Source organism: Hipposideros armiger, unplaced genomic scaffold (genome assembly GCF_001890085.2).
Source record: "Hipposideros armiger isolate ML-2016 unplaced genomic scaffold, ASM189008v1 scaffold_121, whole genome shotgun sequence".
Lineage (NCBI taxonomy): Eukaryota > Metazoa > Chordata > Mammalia > Chiroptera > Hipposideridae > Hipposideros > Hipposideros armiger.
The window spans coordinates 694,861-705,628 of NW_017731471.1; the positions used below are offsets into that span (position 1 = coordinate 694,861).

The 10,768-nt window shown below is 35.1% G+C and overlaps 1 protein-coding gene across 1 annotated transcript in view; it reads right to left on the minus strand.

Annotated features, from left to right (window-relative positions):
• The window catches only part of ATRX (ATRX chromatin remodeler), a 261,625-nt gene that overhangs the window by 201,731 nt on the left and 49,126 nt on the right, over positions 1 to 10,768 (minus strand). Inside the window, exon 2 of the mRNA XM_019648172.1 lies at positions 8,251 to 8,363. Within this exon, the coding sequence (XP_019503717.1) occupies positions 8,251 to 8,363 (113 nt within the window). The remainder of the gene's footprint in view (positions 1 to 8,250; positions 8,364 to 10,768) is intronic.

Genomic DNA, 10,768 nt, shown 5'->3' on the forward strand with positions numbered 1-10,768 from the left:
ACTTGGGCCAGTGAAGCAACATCCTCCACAACTAGACTGAAGAACAAAAGGACAGCAACTTGTCTGTTCCCCTTCCCTCAATTTCCCAGCGCTGTTCCCATTCCCCAATTCCCCAATAAAAATCTTTAAAGAAAAAAAAACTGTCTACTACAAAACCTGCACACAGATTCTTATAAACATCTTTATATAAATATCCTTTTTATTTATATTGTTATATTTATAAGTTGCTTTATTCATACTTGTCAAAATGTAGAAGCAACTATGATATCTTTTAGAAGGTGAATGGATAAACTAACTGTAGTACATCCAGACAATGACATATTTTTCAGCGCTAGATAGAAATGAGCTATCAAGCCATAAAAAGAGATGGAGGAACCTTGAATGCATAGTACTAAGTGAAAAAAGCTAATCTGAAAAGGCTACACTCTGTATGATTCCAAATATTAATATGACATTCTGGAAAAGGTAAAGCTATGGAGACAGTAAAAAGATCAGTGCTTGCCAGGGCTGGGAGGTAGGAAGGATTTTTAGTGCAGTGAAACTAACCTGTATGATACTATAATGGTAGATATGTCATTATATATTTGTCAAAATCCCTAGAATGCGCAACACCAAGAGTGAAAAATAATGCCAACTATGGGTACGGGGTGATAATGACTTGTCAATGTAGTTTCGTCTATTGTAGCAAATGTATGACTGTGGTGCTGGATGATGACAATGGGGGAGGCTGTGCATGTGTGGGGAGGAATATATAGGGAATCTATGTACATTCCACTCAATTTTTCTGTGAACCTAAAACCACTCTAAAATATAAAATCTATTTTTAAAAACTCCAAAACAAGGCACCTTCCTCAACTATCTATAAAGTACCCACAGGTATCATACTTAATGGTGAAAGAATGAAGTTTTCCCCTCTAAGATCAGGAACAAGACAAGAAAATCCACTCTTGCCACTTACCTTTAAGATTATAATGTAATGAAGGGCCTAGCTAGAGTAAGTAGGTGAGAGAAAGAAATAAAAGACATCAAGATTGAAAAGGAGGAAATAAAACAACAGTTGATCATCAAACAATACAAGTTTGAACTGCACAAGTCCATTTATATGCAATTTTTTCCAATAAAAAATTGGAAAAAAAATTTTTTTTTTAGAGTCAGCCCTCCATATCCATGGGTTTCACATCCATGGATTCAACCAAACCTCAGATCAAAGACAGTATTTTCAATCCACAGTTGGGAATCTGCGGGTGTGGAAGGCCAACTGCATGCATTCTTCTATGCCATTTTATATAAGGGACTTGAACATATGCAAATTTTACTATCTGCAAAGAGTCCTGGAACCAATCCCCCATAAAAACCAAGGGATGACTGTACTTAAGTTTTGGCAAAGTCTTAAGTTATAGGCAAATTTTCAACTATGGGGGTGGTTCAGAGCCCCAAACCCCCATACTGGTCAGGGCTCAACTGTATCTCTTTTTGGAGACATTATTATGTATATAGAAATCTTGTGAAATTCAAAAACTAAAAAATTATTAGAATAAATAACTTCAGAAAGGCTGAATGACACAAGAACAATATACAAAATTCAACCGTATTTCTATACACTTGGAAAGAATGATCTGAAAGTAAAATTAAGAAAACAATCCTAGGGCCGGCCGAGTGGCTCAGTTGGTTAAGAGCCCAAGCTCTGAGCAACAAGGCTGCTGGTTCAATTCCCACATGGGCCAGTGAGCTGTGCCCAAGCTGCACTGCCACTGAGCTGCCAACAGGCAGCAGGATAGCTCAGCTGGTGAGAGCACGTGCTCCTAACAACAAGGTTGCCGGTTTGACACCCGCATGGGGTTGGGGGCTGCACTCCCCAGCAACTAAGATTGAACACAGCACTTTGAGCTGAGCGGCCGGATGGTGACTGGACTTGGAGCTGAGCTAGCTGCGCCCTCAACAGCTAACACTGAAGGACAAGAACTTGGCGGTTCCCTTCCCCAATTCCCCAATAAAATCTTTCAAAAAAAAGTGGAAGAGAGAAAACAAAGAAGATACAAATAAATAGAAATACATACCATGTTCATGGATAGGAAGAATACAGTTAAAATGTCAATACTACCTAAGGCAATGTATAGATTCAACACAATTCCTATCAAACTACCAAGGATATTTTTCTCTGAAATAGAACATATAATCCGAAAATTTATATGGAACCATAAAAGACCTGAAAAGGCCACGGCAATCCTGAGAAATAAGAACAAAGTGGAAGGTATCATGCTACCCAACATCAAATCATACCACAAGGCTATAGTAATCAAAACAGAATGGTACTGGCATAAAAACAGACACATAGATCAATGGAACACAATAGAGAGCCCAGAAATCCACCCATCCATATATGGTCATTTACTCTATGACAATGGAAGCAACAATTTACATTGGGCTAAAGATAGTCTATTTAATAAATGGTGCTGGGAAAACTGGACTGACACATGAAAAAATTGAAAATGGATCACCTACTTACGCCATATATGAGAACAAATTCAAAATGGATTAAAGACTTAAATGTAAGTAAGACCTGAAACCATAAAACTCCTAGAAGACATAGAGAGTAAATTTGCAGACCTTAACCTGAGTAACATTTTTACTGATATATGCCCTCGGACAAGGGAAATAAAATAAAAAATAAACATATGGCATTACATCAAACTTAAAAGCTTTATCACAGCAAAGGAAATCATCAATAAAACAAAAAGGAAGCCTACTGGATGGGAGAAAGTATTTGTCAATGATATATCTGATAAGGGTTTAATATCCAAAATTTATAAAATACTCATTCAACTCAACACCAAAAAAAAACAAACAACCCAATTAAAAAATAGGCAGAGGATATGAAGAGACATTTCTCTAAAGAGGGCATACAGATGGCCAACAGGCATATGAAAAAATGTTCAACCTCACTAATCATTAGGGAAATGCAAATAAAAACCACAATGAGATACCAGCTCACTCCAGTCAGAATGGCTATCATCAATAAATCAACAAACAACAAGTGCTGGCGAGGTTGTGAAGAAATGGGAACCCTAGTGCACTGTTGGTGGGACTGCGGACTGGTGCAGCCATTGTGGAAATCAGTATGGAGATATCAGAAAAAACTGGAAATGGAACTACCTTATGACCCAGCAATTCCACTCTTAAGTATCTATCCAGAGAAACCCAAGACGCTAATTTGAAAAACTATATGCACCCCTATGTTCACTGCAGCACTATTTACAATAGCCAAGACTTGGAAACAACCGAAATGTCCATCAGTAGATGACTGGATTAAGAAACTGTGGTACACTTATACAATGGAGTGTTACTCAGCTATTCATTCATAAAGAAGAATGAAGTCTTACCATTTGCAACAATATGGATGGACCTAGAGAACATTATGCTAAGTGAAATAAGTCAGTCAGAGGAAGACAAATACCATATGATCTCACTTATATGTGGACTCTAATGAGCAAAGTAAACAGAAATAGTCTCAGAGATATAGAGGAAAACCTGATGTTTGCTAGATGGGAGGGGGTGGGGATGAGGGAGAAGGGGAAAGGATTAGACAGCATAAATTGGTAACTACAATATTGCCACAGGGATATAAAATACAGTTCAGGGAATATAATTAATAATGTTGTAAATATTTTGCAGGGTGTCAAATGGTCACATGTCTTGTTAGGGAGACCACTTCATGGACCGTGTAGAGGCTTGACCACTGCACTGTATACCTGAAGCTGACATTGAATAATATAGTATGTCAACTATTATATATATATATATAGTCACAGGATGTGGAGTATAGTGTGAGGAGTGGAGTCAATGGAATTGTAATAGATTTGTATGATATGGGGGGGGCGAGTGGGGCAGTTAATTGGGGGAGCGGGGTTGTCACTTTGCAAGGGGTAAAAAAGTATAACTATTGCACTGTTATGTACACCTGAAACTAATAAAAAAAATGAACATTGCAAAGATAAACTTAAAAAAAAACAGATGTTATTTGCAAACAACAATATTAAGTAGAAAATCATAAGGAATCAAGAAGGTGGAGGGTGGAAAAAAGCTTCCTAGAGCAAGTTCACAGGATACAAGGTCAACATAAAAAAGCTAATTTAATTACTATATACCTGCAGTGAACAACTGGAATCTGAAATTTTAAAAACAAGAGAATTTAAAATAGTACCAAAAAAACTGAAGCACATAGGTAAAAATCTAACAAAGTATATCCAAGATTAGTATATGGATAACTACAAAACACTGGGCCCTCTCAGAGTTTCTACTGACTTTTTTTTTCCTTAGTATGGGTTAAACATTCTTATTCTTTGCATGTTAGGATGGTAACTATACAGTTTTATTGGGGAAAGGATTTGAAGAGCAAGTGTTCTACACACTTTATTTTTTTGTTCTCTGTTCTCAGGTTGGATAATCTATATTAGTTTATATTCATCAAATTTACTAATACTTCTACTGCTACTACTAATTTATTAAGTACAAACAATGATTTGTTATTCAGAAATTATATTTTTCACTTCCAGAATTTCAAATTGGTTCATTTTCAAAGATTCTATGTCTATGTTGAGATTTCCTATTTGTCCATTCATCATAAATATTCATTCTTGTCTGCTAAATTCAACATTTGAGTCATCTGTGGTTTGGTCTCTATTGATTGCCTTTCCTTTTCAGCATGGGGTCACATTTCCTCTTTTTTCATCTATGTTGGATACTCAACATTTTGAAAGATAAAGAGGCGACATTGCATTCCATTATGTTCCTCCAAAGAGCTGACGTTTTGTTAATAGTTAACTTAGCTAAACTCAAACCCCAAACTCTCTACCCTGTAATGGAAGCAGCTGCAAGTTTTGTTCTGTTCTTTTAGCCCTAACTGGGCTGCCTGGAATGTGGGCTGCACTTGAGCAACTCAACCAGAGATATGATCACATTTTGCAGATTGTAGAGCTCCTAATCTGTAGCTTTCTTCAAGGTGGGATCCAGCCCCCTCACTTTACTAAAGCTGCTGTGTTGACTCCCCTCCAGTTTGTGTCTGCTTTTTGTCACTGTCCAGTTCCTTCATATCAGTTTTCAGTATTTTGGCCAGAGTTTATAATTGCTATCTATGGGAAATATCTTTGTCTAAATAAAGCTACTCTGCCACTACCAGAAGCTAAACTCCCCAACAGACTACTAAACACAGAACTCTGACAATATAACTTCATTCTTAAGATAAAAAGAACTTTAAACAAATATTTAATGCTAGTTAGGTTTTCTTTATTGTGATGGTATGGTTAGCAGACTGGAAACTACATGGGTACAATGAGGACTGAGCAAATGAGAACATAAATTCAGTATAATGGGAACATAAAAGCAGTATAATTATTTCTACTGGAGAAAGAAGTTAAAATATGAAAAGAGCAAGACTAGAATGAAGTCTGTGGTATCAAATTAGAATTAAAAGTCTCAATATCAACTCATGAAAATATAACACGTATGTTGGCTTTCTCTGTGAAAGACCCTGGAAGCACAGACATCCTGCTGGCAATGGGCACATCATACACCCTGATTTTGCTTTCCAAATACTACATCCCACTAAAAGGAATCAGAACTCCTTGGAGAAATAACTGATTCCAGGGCTGGGTAAAGGACAGTGCGAAGTAAACATAGAACATCTTGTGAGGGCGGAAAGTAAGGAAGTGCTCAAGGATGATGAAAACTTGTGAAAACGTTAGCAGAAACCACACAGAAGGGGTTCCCACTAGCCAGTACTGGTACATATGAGCATTGAAATAGATGATAGAGATTATTTATGGGGGGTGGGGGAATCCCTTCCTTATAGTAATACAGTGACTAAAACGAAGAATAAATGATAGATTAGAACATCACCATTTTGAACTCATCCTTGTAATATATCATTCAGGCATGAATCATGAATGGATAGTGTGGCAAGCAGAAATTTTACAAGTGGCCCCAAGATTTCATGCCCCCAAATCCCCAGAACCTGTAAATATGAGGAAATATCACACCTGTGATTGTGCTATGTAAAATGGCACAGTCGACTTTAAGAAAGAGAGGTTATAGAGGGAGGTTAAGAGGAAAGGGAGCCTAATGTAATCACGTGAGTCCTGAAAAGTAGAAAAACTCCAGCTGGTGGCAAACGGTGGGAGAAGAAGCAAGCAAAAGGGTAAGTCAGAGAGATTCAAAGCATGAGAAAGACTCGGTGTGCTATTGCTGGGTGTGAAGATGAAGAAGGCCATGTGAGAAGAAAGGCAAACAGCTTTCAGGAGCCGAGAGAGAGAATCCTGACCAATAGCTAACAAGAAAATGGGGACCTTAGACCTAAAACCACAAGGAACTGAATTCTGCCAACAACCTGAATGAGCATGGAAATGGATTTTTCCAGAATCTCCAGAAAGGAACGTCATCTTACTGACACTGACTTTGGTCTTGTGATACCCTGAGCAGAACCCAGCAAAACCCACTGGACTCCTAACCTACAGAACAGTTATCTACAGTGAGATAATAAATTTCGGTTGTCTTAAGCTGCAAAGTTTGTGGTAGTTTGCAATAGAAAATATGTAAGTTAACTTTGGATGATGAAAAGAGTATCTCCATAGTTTGAGAGTAATCGTCAACAAATTACTTATTAGTTACTAGGGAATAAATCATAACTTTATATATTATTTAAGATTACTATAGTAATATATTAATATATAGCAATATATTAATATATTTGAGATTAATATAGCAAAACAACTATAATCAAGTAACCTAAGTTAACATCACCAATAAAGGGAAAAATTATATCATATGCCTTGTGAAATGATGCACTGGTAAGAACATAACACCATTTATGTAATCCTGCCAAAAATAACCTGAATCTAATTATAACTAACCAAACAAATCCACATTGAGGGGACAATCACCAAATGTCATGGTTCCAACAGACAGAAAAATTGTTTCAGATTTAAAAAGACTAAAGAGACAAGCCATCTATATGCAATGTGTAATCTTCAACTGGATCCAGGACTTACCTATAAAAACATTGTTGGTGCAATTTGTGAATTAAGAAAAGAAACTGTGGATTAGATAACAGTACATATTTAGTTTTACCCATCTATTTACCATTCCCATTGTTATTCATTACTTCCTGTGTTTTGGTATTGACATTTCAAATTATTTTCCTTCTGATTTAAGAAAACCCTTTAGTGTTTCCTCTATTGTAGGTCTGCTGACATCAAGTTGTCGCTTTTTGTCTGTCTTTACTCCACCTTCACTTTTGAAAGACGTTTTCACTGAACATAAATATTGGTACTTTAAAGAAATCATTTCTTTGTCATCTAGCTTCTATGGGTCCTGTTGTTAAATGAGCTATCAGTGTTATTGCTGTTCCTTTGAAAGCAATTACTTTTTTCCCTCTGACTGCTTGCAAGATTTTTCTCTTGGATTTTGTGCTTTAGGGGTTCAATTATCATATGCTTAGTTTTACCTTTCCTTATATTTATCCTGCTTGGGATTCAAAGTTTCATGAATCCATGGCTTGATGTCTTTTATCACTTTTAGAAAATGCTCAGCCAATCTCTCTTCAAATTTGGCTTCTGATTCATTTTGCCTCTTCTCTCTTTCTAGAACTCAATTATACATATGACTTAACTTTTCACTGTGATCTAACTCTCTTACAATTTTTGTACATATTGTGTTTGTGTGTGCATGCCCGGTGTGTGCATTCAGCTCTTACATATGTAGCTATCTGTGAAATCCTCAAAACAAGTGATGGTAATCATCACAAGATAAAGGACACTTAAAAAGAAGGAAAAAGGGATGTAGAGAGGAGGTGTTAAAGTGTTTATTTTTTTAAAATTTAAAAACATATGCATAAAATCTATTCAGAGAAGTTATCTAACAACATAAAAATTTAACTCATCATACATGAATAACTGCTAGGAAAATATATCTCTGTACTGTTCCCACTTCTCCTGATACTACCTATTTTTCATAGTCAACATTCATCATCCCCTCTATAAGACCTTTCCATTACACATAAAACCACAAGCACATCCTTCTCTACACACCTATAACCAGAAAACCTTACATTTTCACTTATCTAAATAAAAATCTCCAATATCGAATATTAGCTATATACTAGCTATATGGGGGTATTAAAGCCTTTTAATAGCTGCTCGCCCCAAAAAATAAATGGAAAACTGATTAGAAGATATTGCACATCCTTTTTCAATTTACCTGTGCTTTGGTTCATCATAAGTCTTGGAGGAGAACTTGTTTCCTCAGAGTCTTCTGATGAGTGTGCCAGGAAGTCATGAAGCTTCTGCACCAATGTATTCAATTTGCTTTCACTATAAAAACAAAATATAAAGAATTTCTTTAGCCTGTCATGCATTTAATTAAATGTAAAGCTCTAACAAACTGAAACTACATCTATACTGTAAGTTGCCTGAAAAAAATGTATATTTGAAATAAAAATTAAAGGATATGAATTTTCTTTATTTCTCTGAGGATATGAAAACATGAGTTAACAGAGTTAACACAATGTACCTGTACAGTTAGGGTCAAAATATAATTTAAGTAAAATGCTGATGTGATTTTGCTTTACAACATTTAAAATAATAATTCAGTAATTTATAAAATGTGTTTACTAAGCAATTATCTCTGGAAGTTTTTAGTAATTTTTTTTATCACTCTATCTTCTGCTTGGCACAGAATAATTATATAAATGACTGACACAAGGATAAATAAAAACATAGAACAGGACTTAGAAGAGCTCACAGATTCTCAGGGAAATATTTAAGAAACTAAATTATTATAGCATATCCTGTTAAGTTATATAAGAGGTTATAAAAAGTTAAAAGTTTCAAATGCAGAAAAAAACACATATCCTATTTCTAATAAAATATTTCTTAAACTTAAAAACAAGGTGAAAATAGTTAAAATTGACTTCATCCAAATTCAAAACTTTTGTGTATCAAGAGATACCATCAAGAAAGGGAAGTAACAACTCACGCAACTTGAGGAAACTATTATCAAATCACGTATCTCAAAAAGGTATTAAAAGCCTTTTAATAATATATAATCTTTTAAAGTTTTAATATAAAGAATTCTTGCAATTAAACAATAAAAAGACAATTTTGAAAATTAAAAATGGGTAAAGGACTTAGATATACATTTCTCCAAATAAGTTATACAAATGGCTAGTAAGTATATGAAAAATGCTCAAGATTATTACTCACTTGGAAAATGTGAATCAAAACTATGAGATACTATTTTATACTCATTAGAATGGATAACTTTCAAAATGAAAAGCAAAGGATGGCAAGGATGTAGGGAAATTGCAACAAGTATTGCTAGTGAGCATGTAAAATGGTGTAGTCACTGTGAAAAAGTTTAGTTGTAACTCAAAAAGTTAAACATAGAGTTACCAAATGACCCAACAATCCCACTCCATTCTTTTGGCTAAGAGAATGAAAACATATGCCCATACACAAAACCAAAACCGTACATGAATGTTCATGGCGGCAATATTCATAATAGCCAAAAAGTGGAAAGTACCCAAGTGTCCATAAACTAATGAATAAACAATAGAGTATTTTACTCCAAGAAAAAGGAATGAAATACCATCCATGATAAAACATGGATGACCCTTAGAAAACATTATGCTAAAGAAGGCAGAAAGAAAACATCACACATATTGGATGATTCCATTTACATGAAATGCCCAGAATAGGCAAATCCATAGAGACAAAAAGCATATTAGTGGTTTCCAGGGGATGGAGGAAGAATGGAATTGGGAGGTATGGGTTAACTTTTGGAAGCAATGAAATGTTCTAGAATTAGAAAGTGGTGACAGTTGTACAAAATTGTGAATTTTTTTGAAAAACATCCATTGAATTATGTACTAAATGGTTTAAATGGTGAATTTTACCTTAATAAAAAAGCCAAAAAAAGGAAGAAATTTAAAAATATACATATCTATTTACACAAAAAATAAAACTTGTACATGCACCCTCAAAAAAATAACCAAAACTTAAAAAGTAAACTAACTTGAAAATAAACACCCTTACTAAAAAAAGATACTAAATTCCTAGTAGATAAATGAATAAAAAACAGCTTTTTAAAAGGAATAATACAACTGGGTAAAAAAAAATTAGAGGAAAAGCACTCCAACTTCACACATTATCAACAGAATGCATATTAGAACACGGTGAATCAGGTAACTGCTGTGTCTGGCCCTCCTGAGCCAGGCACAACCCCCATTCAAGCACACGGGCACTGGGCCCCAAGGCCATTTTGCTATGTTTGGTCAGGAAGAGCCCAAGGCATTTAGGGAAACAAAAAGAAATGAGATAACAGACATACTATGACTAGAGATTGTGTGTGGGATTTTGGTTGTTTAATTTTGGTGGAGAGAGTTGTTTTACAAAATTTTGAAACAAACTCGACTCTAGAATAATGCTACCAAGAGGGTAGGATTTCTACTTTTTGCTATAACATTCCTCTGGAAAAGAGTCATATACAAGGAAAAAAAATTATCAAGTCACTCAGTGTCCTTAATCCTAAATTAGAAAATAAAGTCAGAGGAAAAGGTGCTACATGTCAACCCACAGCACACCAAATTCCTTGTAACCAAAACTTTAAAATAAAAATGAATGATGTCATTCTATATCTCATCCCATCAACAGATTACCAAATAACACAAAATTGTTCTTTAGAAATGAAAGTACAGTTAACCAGCAGAATGATGACT